This window comes from Pantherophis guttatus, chromosome 1 (genome assembly GCF_059756535.1).
Source record: "Pantherophis guttatus breed Tessera chromosome 1, ASM5975653v1, whole genome shotgun sequence".
NCBI classification, from domain to species: domain Eukaryota; kingdom Metazoa; phylum Chordata; class Lepidosauria; order Squamata; family Colubridae; genus Pantherophis; species Pantherophis guttatus.
The window spans coordinates 68,654,611-68,678,767 of NC_142063.1; the positions used below are offsets into that span (position 1 = coordinate 68,654,611).

The window sequence follows — 24,157 nt, forward strand, 5'->3', positions numbered from 1 at the left end:
ACATAAACATGACAATAAATTAAATAAAGTATTATTGCACACATACCCACATATATTAAATGGCACAAAGAAACAACAGTCTAGTTCAGATGTATACATGTGCATGGCGAGAAAAATGAATCTTAAAAGAGTATGCAGCCACAAGACTCATTTAAATATGACTTATGTTAGATTCTGTTTTGGAGTGAAAGGAGATGGAACACAGGACACATCCTGATCCTTTTCAGTGCTCTAATTAAGGGAGAACATATACTGCAGTGGTGCTAGTGCAATACAACTGCTATCTGAAAGTGGTCAATTACAGAACATCCATTTACAAGAAGCAAACCAGTCAGGTGGTTCCCTGCCAGTTCATTAGACTCCTGAAACATACTCCACCACTATAACCTCACTAGTATCATTTTCTTGGAGGTGGGTACACTTCCAAACATAGCTTTTTAGGCAGCCTTCCAACAGTTTTTCCCTAGGACTGCACATGGGGCTTAAAGGCATTTTTGCAAATAAAGATGATAACAGGAAATTATTTTAGAAAAAATATATATAACTTAAGGTCACATGAGCTTGACAGGTGCACTGGGAAGTGTCAATAGATATTTTTTGCCTGTGAACACTACACTGTCTATCCTGGCTGCCTCCTCAGTTTCTGCTTGGGGCTGGTTTCTGAATAGGCTGTCTCAATCTTTCTTAATGGGCACAAAATATCTGCTGGGGCTATTAAGAAAGACTGAGTCTGCTTCCTGCCTCTAAAAAAACATTCTCCATTTCTCCCCTTAGGGGAATATAATATTCTGCCTTTTTAATATTTCCCAAAATATCTCATTCTTCTGGGGGTGGGTGGTAACTTTCTTACAACTTGCTCTAGCATGGTCACAGTTTTCCACTTGAAATTATGGTTAAATCTGTCCATCTCTTGTAAAATTAAACTATGGTTAAATCAGTCCATTTGTTGTGAGTTTTCTGTCCTGTCTTCTGACTGCTAGTTAGTGTTCATGGTTAGAACCACATGGAATCAGCATAACACACAAGCCAACTAAAGCCCTCCAAAACATCCTAAGCAAACCAAAATATCCAGCAGCCGCAGAAGAAAAAACAGGAGTCATTTAAAATATACAGTGTAACGACAGTAAAAGCCAATATGTGGGTTGAAAAACACTGCCTTAAGGCAATATTGGGAGAAGGGGGAAGTGCCTTTTTAACAACGGCAGAGCTAAGAACAATATCTTTCACTCATGGGTTTGGCATTAGATGAAGACAAGAGGTCGCCAAAGCATGTAACTAAGTGTAAGTGGCATAAACTCGCCTGCACAGAAACAAAAAGCCTGGAACAATGATGAACCCAGAGTCAGATAAATCCAAAAAAGAAGCCACATAATCATCCATGTACAATTTAGAATGTGCAGTTGTTTGACTTGCCAACCATTCTCTTCAAAAGAGCAGCTTCTGATTGACATGAAGCATTTTTTTAAACAGCAAAGATACACATTGATTAGTTTCCTCCTTGTAAGAAAAGAAGGTAATAGAACAGCATATATTAGCTCCAGAGCTACATAAAGACATTTCCCAGCCAGTATGTAAAAATGACAGTTGACAAGATTATCTGAAGAAAAGATAGAAAAGATTTTTTTTTAACAATGCAGGAAAGCAGCATAAATAAGTTTCTAATCAGTGTCCTGTGATGATTCTCTTTCTCTTGCAAATTGTACAAATGATGCAAGGGTCATTTATTCTAATATGCTGCATTTAAAAAGAAAAAATAGGCAAAAAGAGATAATCCTTAGAAAGGATTTGAGTCTCAATGGTTCACCTGGGGGAAAAAAAGTTTCAATAGTTCACCTGAAATGGTGAACTCTGAATTTAAACACTAGTTTACAGATTGCACTTTTGTATTAATATAATTCTGAATCTGGCATTCAACCCAGCTAAAATTTCTTTCTTTCTTTCTTTCTTTCTTTCTTTCTTTCTTTCTTTCTTTTTTTTTTTTGCATTTTTCTTACTCAGTGTTAATTATTTTCCATTGGCTGACTGAAAGTTTTTTGCTCTTCCTAGGCCTCCTCTATTCTATGAACTGGATAATAACTTGCTTTAAAAATGTAGTAAAATACTAGATTGTACCAGTGCTAACCTGCTTTAATAATAATAACTTTATTCTCATTGTACAATATTTTTTTGAAAATAGTTATGTATACATAAGCCCCTCTGTTGCAACTTTTTTTTAACACTATTAATGCTTCAGGCCACCCTGGCTGCATGCAGAGGATGAGCGTCGGACCAAACTCCCTTGATCTCAGCATGAAATTTGCAACCCAGAATCAAAGAGTAAGAACACAGAAGGGAGTGTCTAAGAGAGACAAAGGCTCTTGGGAAAAACTCCATCTCTCTTTCCATCCATAGCTGAATTGATTAAGTACAATGAACCTAATAGCTAATTATAAGAAACAGACTTTCCCAACAGTGGTGACCTGCTTTGGTTTCAGATACTAAAAAAGAAAATAATTGCTATTATTTGATTAGTATTTCCAGTGTTCCATATGAAGGAGCCATTCCTACACAAACAGAACAGAACATTTAATTAGCTGCTGCCTCTATCTCTTATGTAAGAACTTGTTATTGGTTCTGGCTAGATACCCAGATAATCCTGCATAGTGGTTAACATTTGCCTGTAGGAATTCTTCAGTAGGAGTTGATGGTTTGGCAACAACTCATATTGACAAATGTAATTGCTTTTAAAACACCTTGTAGAGCAGTTTCCTTATACTTCACTTATTGAATAAAATACAGTTGGCTGGCCTCCCCCCAGCCTTCAATGTCCAGGCTGAGTGAACTGAACCCAAGAGATAGGGAGGAGGCTTCACTCTGCTGTCGGGTTCAGGGCTGGGGGTGGGTGGGCAGTGGTTTAAGGCCACTTGTGCAGCTGAAGCAAGAAACGCCTCATCCCACGCCCTCCCCTCGCTATTAAAGAATGAAGTTGAGGGGGGGAGAGAAAAGCCAGGGAAAAAAATAATCGCCTTCCAAATCTCCAAAGGACGTGGAGTTGAGATCTGGCTAAATAGTCAGCCTGCCATTACTAAATAAAAGCGGACGGGAGGATATTCACTCCTGTTGCTTCTCTCCCTGTCTGTCTCTCTGCCTGTCTTCTCCACCGTGTCTTACCTGACTTCCAGCTCCTGCCATGCTGGGTGAGGGGACGGTAAGGACAGTCCCGTCTCAGTTCTCCACTGCCTCACCCCTCCCCACCCCCTCGCCGGCCGAGATCGGCAAGCCTGTTGTGGCCTGTATGGGACCTGTGTGGCTGGTGGCTGATTCGGACAGCAAGGAGGCTGGTGTGCTGCTGCGCCAGCAGCCTGTGCAACTGGCACTCGAGTCAGACAATGAGGCTGAAGAAGATGTGGTGCCAGAGGCGGGGATTCAGCCACGGCCTTCAGAACCTCCAGAAGCTCCCTTAAGTGAAGAGGACGAAGAGGAGGAGCCTCTTCTCAATGCACAGGCGCGCAGAGCTGCCAAAAGGCAGGATTGGCTCCTCAGGAAGAGGTCTCGAGAGTAAAGCTTGGACCTAATTGGACACTCCCTTAGCCTATTTAAGGAGGAATGCTGACTGAAGCAATTTGCAGGGAACAACTTCGTTCACTATCCTTCGTGCCTTGATCTTAGTTCTCTGCAAATTGCTTCTGGGCTTTCTGCCAACCATAGTAAGATTAAGATTATTTATTTTTTGGATTCTTGCAGGCTGTTAAGAAAGTTAATTAACAGCCTTTGTTTGAAAAAAAAACTGATTTTATTTTAGTAAACTAAGGTTTGTATAGACTTTGTGCTGCATTCTTTGGGGTCCGTAGCTGGGGCAGAACAAAGCCAGATTCAGGAAGCTGAATGCACTGTCGCCACCTGGGAGGACAAGAACATCAGAAATGGGCTCTCTCGCAGCGACTCCTCTCTCTCATCTTCTCCCAAGTGGCAGCAGTGCATTCGGCTCGCCACTAAGAGAAGGGGTGCATGAGCTAGGGTTTGCGGGAGTGGCCTACGGGAGGCCATTCCACGTGGATGGCAGGGGTGTGTGGGGCATGTTCCCCCCTTTGCCTCCCACCTCGCCTCCTCACCTTGTGCTGTTTGCACGGGAAGTAACCAAAAAGCTGCCACAATTGCTGGAGGCAGCAGCCTGAGTGCCACTGGCAAAGCAGCCGGTTGGCACTCTGGGGCCAAGGTTTAGGGATAAGACCCCCCTGATAATAAGACCAAGGCCATATTTCAGGGATCAAAAGAAAATAAGACCCTGTCTTATTTTCAGGGAAACACGGTACCAAGGTGAAAACCATACCCCCACCAACACTGACAGACAGCATACTCCATTGTCACTAGCACTGTTATGGAATCAGGTAATGAAATGTCTGTGCGCAAACAACCAAACTCAGAAAGCACCAAGGACTCCACAGTTCAACCCTGAGTTACATATATTCTCTTCTATTGTCTGACATCATTGCATACTCATATACTTTGCATATCATGATGCATTTATATTTTTGATGTCATTATGGTTTCTATAAATGTTATTGAATGCTGAATATCAGAGTTCACATATTTGGAAGGCACCCAGGTTGAGAAAGGTTAAACTAGATTATCATCTGATCTGCTTAATTGTGGCTTATGAGCAGCAGTGGGTTTCACATATTCTTACCACTGGTTTGTCCCACAGGTGTACACTCACTTTGCACATGTGTGTGCCTTCCATGCATGTGCCCGGCCTTCCATGCATGCGCTTGGGCTTCCGCGCATGTGCTTTACTCACACTCATGCTCTCCGCACATGCGCCCGGCCTTGAAAATGTGGCTAAATAGGACAGCATTTCACTGGGGCAGGGAGGCAGGGGGTGGGCCCACCTGGGGTGGGGGAGCAGGGGGGAGCGGGCCCACTTGCAGTCACCACTACCGGTTCACTCGAACCAGTACGAACCGGCTGAATACCACCTCTGCTTATGAAGCTTATATGAGCCTACTTATGTACATACATTATGGTACTGATCTGAAAACATTCTACATAAACTCTACCTAACAAATGACATGCTATCACTGTGTAGATATATGTTTGGATTTTACAAGCAGAAAAAAAAGTGTACATATATTGAGGGAGATACAGTTTTTCAATAATAGGAGTGTGTCCTTGGGAGAAATCTGTGACATCATCAACAACTTAGTAGAACCATTTGAAATGGTTACTATGTGAAGAATGAATAATAGATACCCCTTATAGTAATGTCAAACTGTTAGATCCGGCGCAGGGAAAAGAAGACTGGACCAGCTCAATACATTAAGCAACTTTTATTCATTACAAAGTAACGAGTCAAGACTGCTGGCACGCTGCCGGAGCTCTCCTTATATTCGCTCCCGGCAGACGCACCGCCCCTTGACAGGGATTCAAATCTCCTGCCCGATGGCTGGCAGCCAATCAGGGCGGATGCCCTTATAAGGACATAACACTCCTCCCCCCTTAGTCCGAAATGTCAATCTCATTCACAAACGTTACGTAGTCACGCAGGTACGCCGGACGCCTCGGCACCCTAGCTGACCTGCGCAGTCTCACTTCTCCTCCGTCTCCGGCCTGGAAGGACGGGGCTCTTTCGTCTCCTGGTTCCCTCTCCGGAACCGGGCTCGGTTCGGCTGTCGAGTGAGCGGGGCCACCCCCAGCGCCTCCGGCCGGACCGCAGACCTTGGATCGCTGGTCCTGGTGGTCTTCCTCCTGTCCTGTGGATCTCTTGCCTCGCCTCGGCTGCTCGGTTCCGACCCGGGAAGAGCGTCTGAGTCTCGGTAAGTCCATTGCTTGCTCCTCCCTGGTCTCCCGGGTGCTGTGGTTCGGTCTCGGTCCGGCTTGCTGCCGCTCGGGTGGCGGTTCCGCTCGGTTCGGGTGGTGCTGGCTCTTGTTGTTGTTGTTGTGCCGTCCGACCTCGCAGGGGTGGCGTTGGTCCCCTCGGTTGGGCTGGCGTTGGTCTACCTTGTCTGGCTGGCGGTGGTCGACCTGGTCGGGGTGTTGTTGCGGCGCTGCCTCCGCGGGGCGGCGGAGGTCTCCCCTGCCGGGGTGGTGCAGGTCCCCCTGGCCGGGTTGTTGTCGGCTTCCCCTTCCCCCTAGTCCCTGGTCTACCGTTGGTTGGTGCCTGGGGCCATCCTGGTCGGGGTGTCGTTTCTTGGCTGTCTCTTGTGATGGGCGGGGGTCCCCCACGTCGGTGAGTTGTGTGCCACCCTCGCCCGTGGGTCGTGGGTTGCCCGTCTTGGCTGGGTCCCGGTCTACTCGCCTTGAACTGCAGTCTCCCTCGCTGGGCTGGCATGGGCTGCTGTAACTGGTGGGGTGCGTTGCTCCTCCTCTGGGCAGGTCCCGGTCTACCTGTGGGCTGGGTTGGTGGTCCCTGGCCTTGCTGTGCCCGGTGCCCACCTGGCTGGGTTGGTGTTGCCATCCTCCGTGCGGTTGGCCCTGGTCTACCTCGCTGGGCTGCCGGCGTGACAGCATCTGGTAGTGGGCTGGGCCGACCTTGACGGGGTGGTGCTGCTCTGCCTCGTGGGGGTGTGGTAGGCCTACCTCGTCGGGGTGTCGTAGGCCTACCTCGCCGGGTTGTTGTAGGCCTGCCCGGTCTGGGTGTGGTAGGCCTCCCTCGCCGGGGTGTTGGAGGTCTACCTCATCGATGTGACGTCTCGCGAACTGTCCATCTTCCAACTCGACGATGTAGGATTTGGGGCCGGTTGTGCTGGCAATCTTCCCCTTCAGCCACTTAGGAGAGCCGCTGAAATTCAGCGTGAAAATTGAATCTCCGTTGCTGAAGGCGCGAAGCGGGCGGCTGGCGGTTGCGGTCACTTCCGGGCTGTATTGGGGGTGCAGCCGGTCCAAGGGTGACCTCAACCTACTGCCCATCAACAGTTCGGCCGGGCTCTTGTGGGTGGTGGCGTGTGGCGTGATGTGCTGGGTGAGGAGGAAATTGTCTATGCGCTCTTGCCAGTCCCCCGGGCCCATCTTGGTGAGGGCCTCTTTGGTCAGTCGGACCATGCGTTCCGCTTGTCCGTTTCCGGCCGGCCTGTAAGGGGCGGACAGGGCGTGGCGGATGCCCAGTCCCGCCAGGAAGGATTCCATGGCCAAGGATGTGAGCTGGGGGCCGTTGTCTGAGACCAGCACATCCGGTAGACCATGAGTGGCGAAGAGACGGCGCAGGGCTCGGATCGTCGCGTCCGTTGTGGTAGATGCCATGGGCACCACCTCGAGCCATTTGGAGAAGGCATCTACCACGATGAGGAGGTGTCGCCCCTGCATCGGACCCGCGAAGTCAATGTGAACCCTCGACCAGGGGTTGCTGGGGGTCTCCCACTTCGCAACCTCGGATTGCGGCGGCGCTGGGCGAACTTCTTGGCACGGGTCACATCTGGAGACCCATTGTTCAATGTCTTTGTCCATGGAGGGCCACCAGACATAACTCCGTGCCAGTGCCTTCATGCGGACGATGCCCGGGTGCCCCTTGTGCAGGGTCTCCAACGTTCGCCGTTGCAGAGTGCTTGGAATCAGCACCCTGTCTCCCCATAGCAGACAGCCCTTCATGGTGGACAGCTCCTCCTGTTTCCTGGCGAACGGGCTGAACCTTTCCTCTGGCTTTCCTGATGGCCACCCTCTGAGGATCCAGGATTTCACTTTGCGGAGTGTGGGGTCCTTTTGGGTGTGGATGGCCACATCTGCGGATGACACCGGGCAGCTGGCGTCGTCATCAATGTGCAGTAGGTGGAGCGTGGGGGCTGGGTCTTCGACCGGCTTCTTCGACGGGCATCTGCTGAGGGCGTCAGCGTTTCCTATGGCTGTGCCTGGCTGGTGCACGAGCCTATAGGAGTAGCCAGCTAGGAAGATTGCCCATCTCGTCATTCTTGGGGACATGAAGGTCGGGGTTGGTTGGTCGCCTGCGAGGAGTCCCAGGAGAGGCTTGTGGTCTGTGACTATGGTGAAGCTTCTTCCGTAGAGATATTCGTGGAAGCGCTTCACTCCAGCCACGATGGCCAGGGCTTCTTTGTCCAGCTGGCTATAGTTCCGTTCTGCGCCGGACATAGTCTTTGAGAAGTACGCGATTGGGGCTTCCGAGCCATTGGGCAGTTCGTGGCTGAGGACTGCCCCCACCCCGTAAGGCGACGCGTCGCAGGTCAGTCTGATGGGGAGCGTCTCGCTGTACTGAATGAGGACGCTTTTGGACGTCAATAGTCCTTTGATGGCCCGGAATGCCGCTTCCTCTTCCTGGCCCCACTTCCAGGAAGCCGATTTTCCCAGCAGGCGGTGGAGTGGCTCAGCAACTGTGGCTTTCTGTTTTAAGAAAATGGCGTAAAAGTTGAGCAACCCAAGGAAAGCCTGAAGCTCCGTTTTGTTTTTTGGGCTTGGAGCTTCATGGATTGCTTCCACTTTTGATTTGGTGGGGTGGATGCCTGTGCTATCAATGAGGAAGCCCAGGAACTCGACTTCCTGTACTCCTATGATGCACTTGTCCTGCCTGACCCTCAAACCCTTGGACTTGAACCGCTGCAGGACAAGCCTGAGCCTTTCAAGGAGTTGGGTTCTTGAGTCACCGGAGATGAGCACATCATCGAAGTAAGGCACCACCCCTGGAACGCCTTGGAGAAGGCGTTCCATCATGGATTGGAAGATGCCAGGGGCAGCGCTGACTCCAAATTGGAGGCGGTTGCATTTAAATGCCCCCCTGTGCGTGACAATTGTTTGAGCCTCCGCCGTTTTGTCATCCACTGGCAGTTGCTGGTAAGCCTGGGCCAGGTCCAGTTTCGCGAAAATTGATCCAGATCCCAAGGAATGCAGCAGATGTTGCACCACTGGGACTGGGTATGCGCTCTGTGCCAACGCCTTGTTGATGGTACAACGGTAGTCAGCACAGATGCGCACAGACCCATCATGCTTCAGTGGGGTCACAATGGGGGTCTCCCATGAGGCATGATCGATCGGTTCCAGGACGCCCTGGGCGATCAGCTTATCCAGCTGCTCGTCTACTTTGGGCCGCAGGGTGAATGGAACTCGGCGGGGCTTGAGCCTGATTGGGGTGATTCCCTTGTCCAGATTAAAGGAGATTGGCCTCCCCACAAATTTCCCCAGCTTACCATCGAAGACTTCTTTGAACTCTTCGATGATGGAGTCGAGTTCGTCCCTGCGGATCTCGTGGATGCCCTGAAGTGAAAGTCCCAGCGGCTTGAACCACTCCACACCCAACAGGTTCGGTCGGCTGTGCTGCACAATGGTGATGGGTAGCTTTCCGTTGAAGTCGTTGTACTTCACCCGGATTGTGGCTCTGCCTAGGATTTCAATGGGATTCCCGTTGAAGTCCACAAGTCTCGCCTTCGGGGTTTTCAGCTGGGTCCTTTTGTATGCCGGGTTCAGTTGCTGTAGGTGCTGCCAGTCCATGATGGAGTAGGCGGATCCGGAGTCTACTTCCATCTTGCATGGTGACCCCTCTGCTAGCAGCGTCACGTGGAACTTGGTGGTTCCCTCGTCGCTTGTGTGAGCAATGGTGGTGGTCTGGTGCACTGTTCTGTTGCGGGGATATTCCTCCTCCCCGCGCCGGGACTGGTTTGAGGACCGTTTGGATGTCCTCTGGTTATCTTTGCGATTTTCCCGGAATCGTGGTCTGGGTGGTTCCGGGGCTGGATCTGTGGCTCTGCAGGCCTCTGCGATGTGGCCCCTCTTCAGGCATCGGCGGCAGGTCGCGTCCCTCCATCTGCAATTTGCCCTGGGGTGGTCGCCTCTGCAGCTGCCGCATCGCTCTCCCCGGTCGCCATGCTGTGGGTTTTCCCGCCTGGGGGGGCGGGACACCTTGTGGACGGCCATTTCCTCATCAGACTCGGATTGAGTGGTTGCCTCGTCTGATGAGGTCGGGCCCGACTTGTGGATCTTATGGATCCCCCTTGCTTTTACCATCGCGGCGGCTGCTTGCTCAGACGTTTCAGCCGCCGTTGCCTCGTCGAGGACATCTTTGAGCGGAATCTTCTTCCGGCTGAGGAACTTCTTCTGCAGCCCCACATCTCGCATTCCAAACACAATGCGGTCCCGGATGGCATTGTCCACATTGTCGAACTCGCAGTTGGCAGCGATTTGGCGAAGCGCTGCCACGAATTCCTTGATGGATTCACCTTCCCGCTGGTTTCTTTGCTGGAAGGTGAACCTGTTTGCGATGGGGGTGCCTGTAGGTGCATAGTGCTCCTGTAGGACTTCCTGCAGGTCGTTCCAGGACATCTCCTCGATGTCCCTGGGTGCCACGAGGTCAATCGCCATCTCCAGAACGTCCGATCCGCAATGAGCCAGGAAGAGGGCTCTTTTTCTCTCCTCATCGAGGTTCTGGTATCCATTGCCTCGCAGGAACTGCCGGAATCGGACCATATATGACCTCCACTTCTCCCGGGATGGGTCGAACGGGTTCAGCGCGGTCATCGGGGCTTGCGGGGTGGCCATTCTGGAAGATCGCTGTGGTGTGGTGATTTTGTTCGGTGGGCGATCGTGCCAAGAGTCTTGTGAAGGTTCTTCTCTCTAGTCCTTCGTCGCCAGTGTTAGATCCGGCGCAGGGAAAAGAAGACTGGACCAGCTCGATACATTAAGCAACTTTTATTCATTACAAAGTAACGAGTCAAGACTGCTGGCGCGCTGCCGGAGCTCTCCTTATATTCGCTCCCGGCAGACGCACCGCCCCTTGACAGGGATTCAAATCTCCCGCCCGATGGCTGGCAGCCAATCAGGGCGGATGCCCTTATAAGGACATAACACAAACTATCCTTGGTTTATCTTTTTTTCAAGGCTATCACAGCTTATCTGCCTCTTTTGATTATGATTGACATTTGAGTGCTTAACCTAAATTTTAATCATGCCAACCATACTCAAAAGGGATTATATTACCTGAAAGGATTTGAACTCTCTGTAAGTGCTTGAAACTGTATTTATGTCATCATGCTTTTTTGCCCTGAGAAATAATTAGGGCATGAACTTTTAAGTCAAACTCAACCAGCCAAAATATAAATTCCACCCACTATCTATTGTTCCGCTTTGCTGTGAATTGAGGTCAATTGATTTTGGTGAGGCCCAAAAGAGTTTGGTCCTCACCATGCATGTAATGAATAATCACTTGGAGATACAAATTACATTTTTATCACCCACATACAAAATTTGTTTTTAAAACGTGGGGAAAGCATTCAAACATACAAAGCCACTATGAAACTGAATACAGTAGCTTGAAGTACAATATATTTCCAGAGTTGATGACAAAGTTTTTTTCCAATGATAGTGGTGATGAATCAGTGTCCTTCAGAAGGAAGGAATTTATTTTAATGGATGAAAAATCAAATGTCTTTTCTTCTGCTCCTCCATATTTCTTGGCCAGTTTTGGAGGACAACTATCTCTGTAGCAACCATTTTCCTCAGAATTCCCACTGGGCCTTTAAGCAAAAGAGGTTGCCTGTCACAGTCCTACTGACATATTTCATGTTTATTTCCACAAGCTGAGATCAGACATTGTAATAAACCATAGTTATAATTTTTAAATCAGTGGTTGAGTTAAGGGTGAAAAAACCACCATAATCCATCTCCTATTTCTATTCATCCACATGGGGGGAAAAGAAGAAAAATATGCTAAAAAAGCTGATGAGAATGCTCAGGCACGTTTGTTTTTTTGGAGGGTGTGGGTAAAAGAGTATTAGCATTGTCTGAAAACAAGCAGTTAACCTTGCCCTTAAAAATGTCTACATAAAATTCTGACAGCTCAAGAAGACACTGTCTAAAAACATCTTGAGAGGCTTAGGTCAAGTGAAGAACATGATGATATTTTATACCACCTCGAATAATTTCTTGGCTCAAAAACAGAGCATAAAAATGTTTATGTTAAGGAAAAAATGTGCACAAAAAAAACCAGTGCAGATTTCTTTACAGAAAATAACGTGAAACTTTGACAGGAGAAATGAATGAGTGAATACAAAAGATGGAGACAGAGAGCAGATGTAAACTTGTAAATGTTGCCCCCTCAATAGAGGTTCCTCAGGCAATGTATGTGATGACCTTTCCTGCCAACCCACCCTTTTCACAGTTCATTTCTTTCTTATGTTTCCATAATTGTCCCTCAGAGGTTTTGACCTGGAATGGTTTTTCTTGATCTGTAGACGTTCAGCGCTGCTCTTTTTTGAACTATCATATCAAAATCAGGAAAGCAAGGTTGTCTGAATCAAACAAATGGTGTGATTTGTTTAGCGATCAGAGGCACTTGGCCAATTCTCTGAGTATATTTGTTATGTCACACTTTTAACAATAATGTAATGTCATTATTTGAAAGCTCTGAAGGTTGCTCATGTTCCTAAAAAGTATTTATTTCTAAAGTCTGTTAGCTACCCCATAAAAGCAGCTCTCAGCCAATGTGTGATAAAACTCTGCTTAAAAATAAAATTTCATTAATGAAACAATTACTTTAAGAAAAATGTCAAAACAACAGAGGAAAGGATCTTTCTCATTTGCCCCTAGATCTGGTTTAAACATGGTTATGATTCTCACGGTTAACTATTATTTTTAAGTTGTTTCCTGCCATGTCACTCAAGTGAATCTAAGCAATGTGCAAAAACAATGTAACAATAACACTTCAAACAGTGAAATATATATATATACTGATCATTAACAAATCCCAACCATAAAGAACAATACTTTGAATAAGCAACATCCATACATAATCTAAATAATACATACATATTCCCTCCTCATTCCTCAAATACCCATTGAAATAGTAAAGCCTTAGTAAGCTTTCTGAACATTAACTGTGAGGAGGCTGTTCTGATTCTGGGAGTAGATGATTCCATAACAGGGAAGCTCAATAGAGAAGATTCCCTTCAAACCACCTCCCACCATACATGGTCTCTTTAGCAGCATTCCTTGGGTGGACAGATTCTACTTGGAGCAAATAATGTCACAGATACTCAAGCTGTGAGCCATATGCAACTTTATCAGTTATTACAATCATACTGAACTGTACACAGAGAGAGACAGTTTGGTCTAGTGGTTAAGCTAGGCTAGAAACCAGGAGACTGTAAATTCTGGTCCTGCATTAAAGTTGGCTGGGTGACCTTGGGCCACTCACTGTCTCTCAGTCCAAAATGTCAGGTTTGAGCAACAAGCTCATCAGTCCATTTGTGTCACAACTAATGCATCAATATTTGGTGGATTGAAAAAAAATGTGGGTCCTGCAATTGTGGGGAAATGATAGGAAGGGGAAAAAAATGGAATTGTACCCAGAACCTATTGGCAACCACTGCAGTTCCCATAATTTTGATCTGATATTACAATATTGGGGTGTTCCCTTTAAGACACAGGCAGTTGCATGTTGTACAAGCTAATGCTTCTGAGTAACCTTCAGGGGCTATTTTGTTTAGTGTGAGTTACAGTAGACTAATAAGAAGTCAGAAGGAATAAATAGTTGTGCCTCTTGTTCTAGTAATAAGCTTAATTGATGCATGAGTCAAGGCAGGGCACTAGACCTGTATTCCAAAATACTGACACTAGACTGCCTGAGTTTTAGGAGCATATGGAGAGTTTTCTCATGTTTCAATTTGCCAATTGTTAGCTTAACAACTTGAAAGGGGGCTAAACCCACAACTTTAAGCATCCATCTATAGTTGACCAACCCAGCTCTACCCCATGTTAAGGGTAACAGTTGGGGGCTGGCAGATGATGCTGAGGATTGGGGGAGTAGGGCAGAACTGTGGAATCCACCAATCACTTTCCTTAATTTATCCTGCCTGAAAGTAGTTAGGCTAGCACTATTCATTGGCCTCATTATGACAAATACTTGCAATGGGGATAGTATCACATATCCTGTATAGTATATTTTGCCAGCTTCAGGAGTATTGGATAGCACTTTGGTATAATAATTAAAGAGAGAAACTGGTTAAAAGGCCATAATGTAGCAGAAATACAGAAAATGAAAATTAAGAGCTTTTTGATTTATCTTAAGTAAGTATGGGGGAAGTCTAAGAAGGGAGATAGCTGGCATTGACCAGAGGCCTTTGAGTAAGTGGAGATTTGTGCCACCACCTGAGTTTTTCAACCTTCTAAATTTTTCACTTTTCAGTTTAATGTCATTTCTTCCAGATAAAAGTCAGAAACAGCTTTATTTTGAGGCAACATTATCTAATTTCCATTGGGCCTGTGGCTTTGAAGAGACCCTTTACCCAGCCAACCAGGAGTTGTCAGTGAAACCTTTCTTTGATCTCAGAACGATTGAGGTGCTACATGAAAACAGACGGATTTACAAGCAGAAGCAAAGGTAGTTCTACAAAACTCAAGCAGTGCAGCTTTGCCTTATCTTTCTCTTAATGATTTTTTTTTCATTTCATAAAACTGTACCAATGAAAATTTGCTTCTCAGGTTCAGTGCCTAGGAGTTCTCTTAAAGTTGCAAAGGGGAGCTGGGATGGATAGACTATACTTGTTAATAGAAGTAAAACAATTGCCTTATCTCTAAGAAAACTTATTCCCTTACCTGATATTGCCACTGCAACCTGACCCTGGCCTAACTTAAACATGCAGAGTATATGCTTAGGAGAGAAGAGATAAAGTTTCAGGAGCAATTAACAGGAGCAGCAGGCACTAGGTAGAGATACTGACTCTCATATTCACAGCACTTTAACAGGATGTATAGAAATATAGTATTTGTTGTTAGTTGCGAAGTCATGTCTGATCTATCGTGATCCTATGAACAATTTTCCTCCGGGCCTTCCTGTCCTCTACCATCCCCTGGAAACCATTTAAGCTCACGCCGACTGCTTCAGTGACTCCATCCATCCACCTCATTCTCTGCCATTCCCTTCTTCTGTTGCCCTCAATCGTTCCCAGCATTAGGCTCTTCTCCAGTGAGTCCTTCCTTCTCATTAGGTGGCCAAAATATTTCAGTTTCATCTTCAGAATCTAGCCTTCTAAAGACCAATCAGGGTTGATCTCCTGTAGGACTGACTGGTTTGATTGCCTTGCAGTCCAAGGGACTTGCAGGAGTCTTCTCCAGCACCATAGTTCAAATGCCTCAATACTTTGACGCTCAATCTTTCTTACGGTAGAAATATAGCATAGATACTGTGAAATACAAAGACCCATCACTTATGGGAAAACTACATCAACTCTTGGTCATTCCCCCAGTGTTCTCACAATACCATCTGGAAAGCAGCAATTGTTTGATATAAAATGCAATATTGAATATAATACATTGCTGCTACACTTGTAACTAGAATTAAATATTTCTTCTGTTCAGTGCCTTGGGCAGAAAAGAAATGTACAGTTCTTGACGTTCAGGGGTTGTTTGGGAGAGTAAACAACTCAAACAGATGCAAAAGTCTTGGGGCACATATTTCTTTTTTAGTTTTAGAACTCTCTCTCCTTTCTTGCCATCTCTCCCCAAAGTACAGAATGACTGTAAATGGAATCAACCATCAGCAAATGCAGTTTGAATTTGCAGCATCTTGGCTTTTGATACCAAAGCTCATGCTAATTGTTACTTTTTTTTCTTTTTGTATGTTTGAATCTGTTCTATTTTTAATTATGTCTGAATCTTCCTTTCTGAAAAAAAATCTGACTGTTCTGCATTTAATATACTAAGAATTAGATATATTGCAGGATCAATTGCCTATGCAAGCAACTTTACTCTATATTATTTTTTCATTATCAAATGAATCAATCTGTTTCCTAAACAATTACTTTAAGAGGTACCATGAAGCCCCCCCTTACTCATCCTGCCTTTTCTAGAGTAAGAAAACGCTTCTCAAAACTTTGTTCAACCACAAATGAAAACTATTAATACAATGCGATGCTAGCATCTCTTTTCCATTAATTTTGTTCTCTTAGTATGATGGTAGAACAATTTTCCAGCATTTCCTGATGCTTTCCAAATAAATTTGGACTACAATACTCAGAGTTCCCAGCGAACCAGTGGCAATTTCTGGAGGGCATCAGGTTTGAATAGGTTGATACAGAGGATTTAACTTTGGGAAAGTTGTCATTTACAGATGTTGTCCACAAAGTATGTTTCTTTGATATCATTTCAAATCCATCAGACTTTGTGGTCTGGTTTATCACCATTCTTCATTAAAATTCTCCATAATTTTTTTTTTATCACAATTGTCACCATGCTCTCTGTTTTTACATAAGAACTTCTCTTAAATTAGAGTATCACGCTGGAGATAGTTGATGGAATAATAGAAGATCCCATCTCCCCTTCCCCCCCCCACGCATTCTGCTCCGTCTCACCGCATCTTTAATTATAATTTGTGTTTTTGTTTGTTAGAATTATCTATTTTTCATCATTTTATTGTTTTTAATTAGTAAGCCCCTCAGAGACTCTGGTGGAAAGATGGGCAGCAAATAAATAAAATAAACAAACAAACAAATAATCTCATTTCTTTTTTAAAGCAGTTTGTTAGGCTAACTAATGACAAACTGCGTTCTATAATTTAGGATGATCTTTATCATTACAAAGACATCTGAAGTGGACTAAACACAGGGAAACATAGAATAAGATAAAATCGAATTAATAGAAACAAAAATAAACTGGACTCTTTTCCTATTTAACAGATATTTCATACAGAATATTTGTGACTATTTCACAACTGGAAGCTAGAGAAAGACTATTAAGTATTTTGAAATGTGGCCAATGGTAAATTACCTAAAAGTTTACCAAGTCACTATTTCTCTTCCTTTATTATTCATTCCTTTTCACGGGAATCTGAGAGCTCATTCACACAAGACATCTGCAGAAGCAAAACCTTCATGCGCATACGAAGATATTCACCCTGAACATGCGACCGCTTGCAGAAACATTTGTCATTTGAGCAATGTCAAGGTGGAGCCTAATCACATGGCAAGCACTTCAGTTTTTTAATGCTTAGCTAGGCTATTATCCACATCAAAGCAGTCAGTCATTTTAGTTTTCAAGGGGACAAACATTAGGAGAAAACCAGGCCTACACAGTCACAGCCATCGAGTCATGGAACTTGCCAACAGATCGGTAGGTATCTGGTTCATGCACCTTCATTTAGACAAAGTCTGCCCCGCATGGATCATTCCTGGAGGCCTCATTTCTGACTTTCCACACACAAACACACACTGAACATAATCTGAATCTAAATAATAACATATATAAAACACCTGTATAATGCATATTTGGTAACTGCAACAACAACCAAGCATGTATTTTGTATAATATACAAAATCTCTATCCTAATATCATGGTTACAGAGAATTTCAATTCTGTATATATAATAACTGCACTATAAACTTACATATACTGTGTAAATAAAATTCTGTGCCAATGTAACCCAAATTCCTGAGTAACAAAAGCTACATCCTGCAATCTAAACAAATCTTGAAAATATGCAGAGATCTGTTTGTTTCGAATATTTGTTTTTCCTCAAATGTTTCGGCTCAGGACAAAGAACTATGCAAGGTTTTGAAGTTGCTCTTTCACTGCTGGAAATCCTATCTAATCTTCTCAACTCTGGTTTCAAAATAATCAGAATCAGAATCTTGTGAATGTTTCTTGTCCGTCGATTTATCTTCTTTAGAAAGCAATACCCTGTAGTAATGATGCCTGCTTTTTTCACCCATGCACACAAACTGGTTCTGCTATATGCACATATACACGGTAGTATAATTTATAGAGTTGCTCCTGTTCTGTATTCAGTACAGTAATAAATAGAATGCAATGCTTATAACAACCATTAATATATGGTATTTACTTTTCAATGGCAAGTACTACTTGTGGTAATTTGATGAATATAGAAGCACAGGTCTGAGTTTTTATACTTTTACAGTTACATTAAGACTAAAGGTGTGTGTTAATCATTTTTAAAATCCTCGTTTTTACTGTGTTTAGTAAGTAAATAAAGGCAAGAAATTTAATTAGATATCTCTTCTTATAAACATAAATCCACAGACACTCTGATTGATCTACAGCAGGGGTATCAAACTCACAATGAAACGTTACATATCACAACTTTTTCCCCCTTTGCTAAACCGGGGGTGGGGGTGGCGTGACGCATCTGGCCCACAGGCCGTGAGTTTGACACTCCTGATCTACAGCATAGTAACCCATCCCCCAATTCTCAAATGTCTAAACTATGGGGTAATACTCATAGGTTCCTCTTATATGGGAAAAACTGTGGGTTCGCCCTGGGATGCATTTAAAGTTTGAAGTTTAGTGACAAGGACACAATGGACTGTAACAGTGTTTCTCAACTTGGCCACTTGAAGATGCATGGACTTCAACTCCCAGAATGTGGAATTCTGGGAGTTGAAGTCCACACATCTTCAAGTGGCCGAGTTAAGAAACATTGATACAACCGCCATCTTTGTAAAAGTTTGTTTTGTGGATGTTAAAGGACAACTGCCTATGTTGCAAGGACAAAATGTACCAATGAAAAACAGAGGAATCCCATCTCTAAACAGCAACGGTATTCATCTTGACCTTTTCTAGATTCTATTTTAAAATTTTCTTTTGTGCTTTGGAGCTGGATCACAGGATCCTTACGTAACTTGTCATGTACCATTCATAAGGTCTTCCTGTGTTTTTTTTAAAAAAAATTAATTTGACATCATTCCCTTCTTTTTCTTTTGTGTTATTTTGTTTCATGCAGGCAGATTTGCTATCCTTTTCCCCACCAAAGCTCTAAACTCCACTATTCCTTTAGTATATGTTGATAACAACAAAAGGACAAAAGAGACACCAGATTCAGGCTGATTTCTGCCTAAGATACTTTTATCAGTATAAAAGTATATAAAAAAAATCATTGGATGTTTCTTGGCAATAGAAGTGGTTTTGCCATTGCCATTTTTAGTAATGTTTTATCAGTTTCCCAGTCTAGCCTATGGCCTGGAATTCTTGGGGGACAGTCAAGTCGTAGTCAGAGGCAACCTTGTTTATAAACTTTTTATATTCATACAACACCAGCCAAGTGCTGTTGCCACCTGCTGAATGACAGCAAGTATGAAAGAAAGCTGAATTCTGTAATTAAGGCAAATTAATGCAACTACATACCTTCTTATGGTCCTTAAATATTTACAGGAGAGGTTTTTTATTTTTGTTTTTTAACTGTCTTTGCTATTTTTCTGTCCATATTCTTTCTGGGAAACCCTGCTTAATTTTTGTTTCAGTGACTTTACTATCTGTTTTGTTCCTCAAAATTACACACACACACACACACAAACAAACACACACACCCCCCTTTTTACAGGTTCTCTAGATTAAATCATCATGTGATTGCTTAGATACATTTGATTTATTGCATTGATGTTATCTACAGGTTTATGTATCAAGGCAAAGTTTTTTTCTGATCTATTTTTAAACTCTGATGGCATTCATAAATGCTAGGAAGGAAAGAAGGGAGGGAGGGAGAGAGGTAGGGATTGAGGGAGGGAGGAAGGAAGGTAGGAAAGGTTTGTTCTGACATTTGTAATATAGGAAGATTCAACATTTTTAAAAAGTGTAATAGTTACAAACATTCTCCTCTTTCCACTTTTTAAAAAAATATTCAAACTTTTGTTTAATAATAAAGGATAATTCAGTGAAAAAAAGAATAAAGAGAATAAACTGTGCAAGAAAAGAAAAAATAGAAAAAGAAAAACACCTTTAAAAAATTGACTTCCAACCCTCATCACAAGTATAAACAATTTCACTATGTAACGGAATATGTGAATGACTTTGGGGGATAAGGGAAAGAAATCCTGCCTAGGAAACAAGCAAGCAAGCAAGGGGGAAACCCCCAATGACTTAACAGTCAGAGAAAGCAGTTTAGGAAAGACTAATTGATCTTATGGTTAAAAGTGGCCGTGGGAAGTTTATGTCTTCAGATTTGCAAGATTCTGTTAATGTAGCCTTATAGATGTAGATTAGAAATCTACAGATATAGATTTGGCTCATCTAGATGTATCTTCTGTCTGGTTTACCTGGGAGGGCTGACACACCATCTCACACTTCTTCTTAATTGGCAGATATAAAACTCTTCACCCCCACAACTCAACACTTAACTATAGGCAAATCTAATACATAATGTTCTCCAGATGCTAGCAAAAAGTCCAGAGTCCTAAAATAATACTAACAAACAACTCATCATTCCACATCTCAACACCTAACTGTAAGCAAATCTACAATTAAAAAGCAAAAATGGTCCTAGTATCCTAGTATGAATAAAGGATGAAATTTAACATAGCAAAGTGGGACAATTTTTCCTCTACAGAAAACAAGCTCATAAAAATCCCTTACCTTAAGTGAAAGGACAATCACATACAACACCAATTCAAATGCTATCCAATTAGTATACATAAATTAACTGTAGAGAGAAAGTCTTAAACACCATGTTAACTGTAAGCAAATCCAATAAACAGTTTTATTTCTATTCCAGACGTCAGCACATCCAAAGAGAACTACCCAAAACAACAATTTTTCCATTTTAATTGATTTCTGATCAAATGACTTTGTGTTCGTTTTTATGCATAACAATCTTTCTCTTTAGTCTATTCAGATGATTATGATCCTTATCTTCAAATCTTTAAAAAGCTTGCTTTCCAAGAAGAAATTATGCCAATTGCCATCTGGAATTATCATTTTTATATCCTTCTTAATTTTTAAAGCCCCATCCAATTATTTTTTAATCTATTGACAAATTCTTGTTCACGTTGATGTCAGATAGACTTTGTTGCGTATCTTGTTTTTCTGGGAACAGGCTGTTTCTACGAAAACTCAACACAGCTGACCATATTGATTCATTCCTCAAGAATGCCCCTGAAAATCATTAGAAGTTGTTTATCCTGTTATGTCTTCAATATCTAAATAATTTATATCCCATGAAAATCCATTTATTCTTTAAAATTATTTTCAAAGTCTTAATAGTCAAAATAAAATAGTCCAACACTTTCTGAGTTCTGAGCATGTTTAAAACTTTCTATGGCCAAATCCTTGTCTTGCTTTTTCTTGTTTATTATAAATTCCTAAAAATACCATTTCATTTTCTTATATTAAGAATTGAACGAAATAGCCAGTGTTTCCAGCCTTTTGAAGTTGTCAAACTTCTTTAAGGCAATTAATGGGTGAACTTAGTTATCCTGTGGAAGGCTCTGATTGTAGCTGGAGCAAAGTTAGCAAATCCCCTCATCTTCCGGTCCCTCCATCTTTTAAAGACTGCTGCCTTGCAGTCTCCTTGGAAGAAGCAATTGTTTGGAACCCAACTCTGCAATCTCACACCTCTACTTTCCAGAGAAGGTTGAAGGAGCCAATCTATTCTTCAGTTCCTAGCCACAATTGCTCCATTTTATATGGAGCTATCTTCAATCTGCCATTCTTTGCTGGAAGTCCTCTACTTTCAACTATAAAAGTGCTGAAGAGTATGAATGCAGGTTTCCAAATTTTGCTTGATGGATTTTGCAAATAGACAGGGAAAAACAGTACTAATACTAATAATTCCCCCATATTCTGATTACTCCTTCATTTCCTCCTGATTTTATTGTTTCAGAAGACTTCCTCTCAGAAATCCAAGCCTAGTTTTTCTTTTTTCATCATATAAACAAGAAACTGGCTTTAAGACTTGGTTTTCTAAATGAAAGTTTACACCCAAGAGTACAATCTGTAATTTCTGTGTAGCAGCTTTCATTCCTGCCAAGTCTAAAACAATTAGTTTTAAAAAGGATCATTCCTTTCCTTACTGGGTGCTCCTTTCTGCTTTCCACATTTAACATATTAATATTTTAAAAAGACAAAATGAAGCCTGGGAAAATTGCAAGGAAATTGAAGATTCAGCACTTCTGACCTATGTTGGATACATTTACACCAACTAGGCATCCACACACGGTTTAGAAAGGCACAGATTTCACAGGCAAACTTCTGTGGCCATTGAAAGAATGAAATAGCATCCTTAAGAGAAAGGGAGGGGGAGCAACAAAGAAACAACCAAGCTCAGAGAGCACCAAGAACTCCACAGTTCAACCTTGAGCTATATATGTTCTTCTATTGAAGTGACAGTTTGCTTAAAATTCTATGATTTGGAAGATTAGCTGAGTTTTAATTATTATGGAGATCAGATGCCAAATTAACAAATAATGTGCAGTTGAATCCTATGTATGTTTGTTGGGAAGTAAAGTTAATGAATCTTATTCTCCAGTTAGAAGTATTTGGGGGAGCAATCTCTTTTTATCTTTTTTTTCCTCACAATAAAAATTTAAATATCATAGTGTCACATACACATAACAAATTTGTTCAGCAGAAACAAAACATGAGAATGCCCACAAAATAAATTGTTCCTTGAAATATTTACACTGTTCTCTCATTTTATATATATATATATAAAAAAAAACAGCTTCAATAACAAATAAAATTGCAAGAAAAAAATAGCTAAAATGAGAATTAAAAAAATTCTATCAACAAAGTCTCAACCCAAAGGTATTTACAATCTTACAATGCAAACTGCTGAAGCTCCAGTATTTGGATAATCAACTTTGGTTGCCGTGGTATGGCTGGTGGCTTTTGTTAAACACACAATATTGTAACAATTCTATCTTTTAAAGCCTGTGCATACAATATTAAGGGTTTACGTTGGATTGTTTTTAAAGTCACAAACTGTTCTGGGAGGCTCCTTACCTGAAAACTGGAGAAAAGTGTAATAAATAAAATAATAATTTGCTCAATTTTTTTTTATACCTCACAGCCATCTTTCAAATTGCAATGTTTTATTTCCACTCTTCCAACCCTTTCCCCTCTCTTAGTTATCCAATCCATCGTATTTAAGTGGAATTTCTCCTGCTGAGATTCAGAATAAAGCCAACAATAGTAAACAAAGCTGAGTAGAGTTTCTATTTGATACTCCCTCTTGTATACCTTCCCCTGGGTGACTGTCACCCTCTTTCCCTCCCGATACTTAACAAAGCTTTTCTCCTCATCCACCAGATGCCACTATCCTTCTGCTGATATCGTAACAACCTTTCCTCCATCCAAGTCATTTTACCAAAGTTTTGCTCTTTTTCCTCTCTCTATTCACACCCTCATGCCAGAAGACCCCTCACCAGATTTCTCTACCTCCGGCAATCATTCCGATCAGACTCTTTCAATGAATTCTTCCCTGCAATCTATTAATCCTCTCAGAAATAGCTAAAACACTCTCCACTCAAGGCTTACCTATGGCTTGACGATCTTTTTTTGCCCTGTTCGGAATTGCCAGGTACAAGTTAGAATTGCTTTCCTCTCTTGATAACCCAAGACTCAGCACATCCTCCCTCCCTCACCTTCTGAAACATTTTACATCCCATTGCAATATTTACCAGCTAACCTCTCAGTCAGTATCACTGTTGCCTAAATATCCTCTCTTTTCTTTTTTTTCTCCTTTCCTTCTTTTTCAATTTTCAAAAGGTAAGATGAAACAAAGTCGCCAGGCAGAAACTCCACACCCGAAAGGATAAACATGTCCTTGCACAGCCAATTGTCTTACCTAGCATAGTGACAGAGAGCACCAGCTGAAAGTAGAAAATCAGATGTAGGAAGCAATCCATGACTTTGCTCTTTGCTTCGCTTGTGCATCAACCCTTCTCTTTAAGGTTCTACAAAAGCTCTGATGTTAACACTTGGACTCTTGCTGGCTTATAGAATTCCACCTCCTGCTTTGGCAGACTCTCTTTGGGTCCTAAAGCCCTCATGGTTTCATTACCCTATACTTCTTTCAGCAAGTGAAAATGAAGACTGTTGAAAACGATTACCCCAACCTGCCCCATTTGAGTATCCATACATGTAAGCATTGGCATTCGCCTGGATTGGTGATTTTGATAATGTTGCATCTAATTTTATCTGTAACTACCTAGATAAATGTCTCAGGTTGGTTATAATAAGGTGCAAATTGAAATAAAGTAAATTCAACTTATTTTGTTCCCCGCAACAGTAAAAATACAGTAAGGAAATTAGCTATTTTTGAAATACTTAGACAGATGAAGGTTTTAATGACTACATTTCCTGCCAATGCACATTTTTATAACTTAATGTTTCTCTCATATAAAGGAATGTTTCTGAATACATATATTACATTTGGTGCTATTACTATAACACAGAAACAGATGGAAGGTTTGAACAATTTAATATGTTACATACTGTATGTTTGATTTTTACCTTTGGAAGACCA

At 42.7% G+C, this 24,157-nt stretch overlaps 1 protein-coding gene across 4 annotated transcripts in view; it reads right to left on the minus strand.

The window, feature by feature from the left end:
• LTK (leukocyte receptor tyrosine kinase) overlaps positions 1-23,719 on the minus strand; it is a 113,183-nt gene extending 89,464 nt beyond the window's left edge. For 2 of the 4 annotated variants that reach the window (XM_087875964.1, XM_034417805.2), the window contains exon 1: positions 23,477-23,600. In XM_087875964.1, coding sequence (XP_087732090.1) covers positions 23,477-23,537 — 61 coding nt within the window. In that variant the 5' untranslated portion in view covers positions 23,538-23,600. Of the gene's footprint in view, positions 1-23,476 lie in introns of all 4 variants that reach the window. The other 2 variants (XM_034417804.2, XM_034417806.2) reach the window with 2 other exon arrangements.
• Between the last annotated feature and the right edge of the window lie 438 nt (positions 23,720-24,157).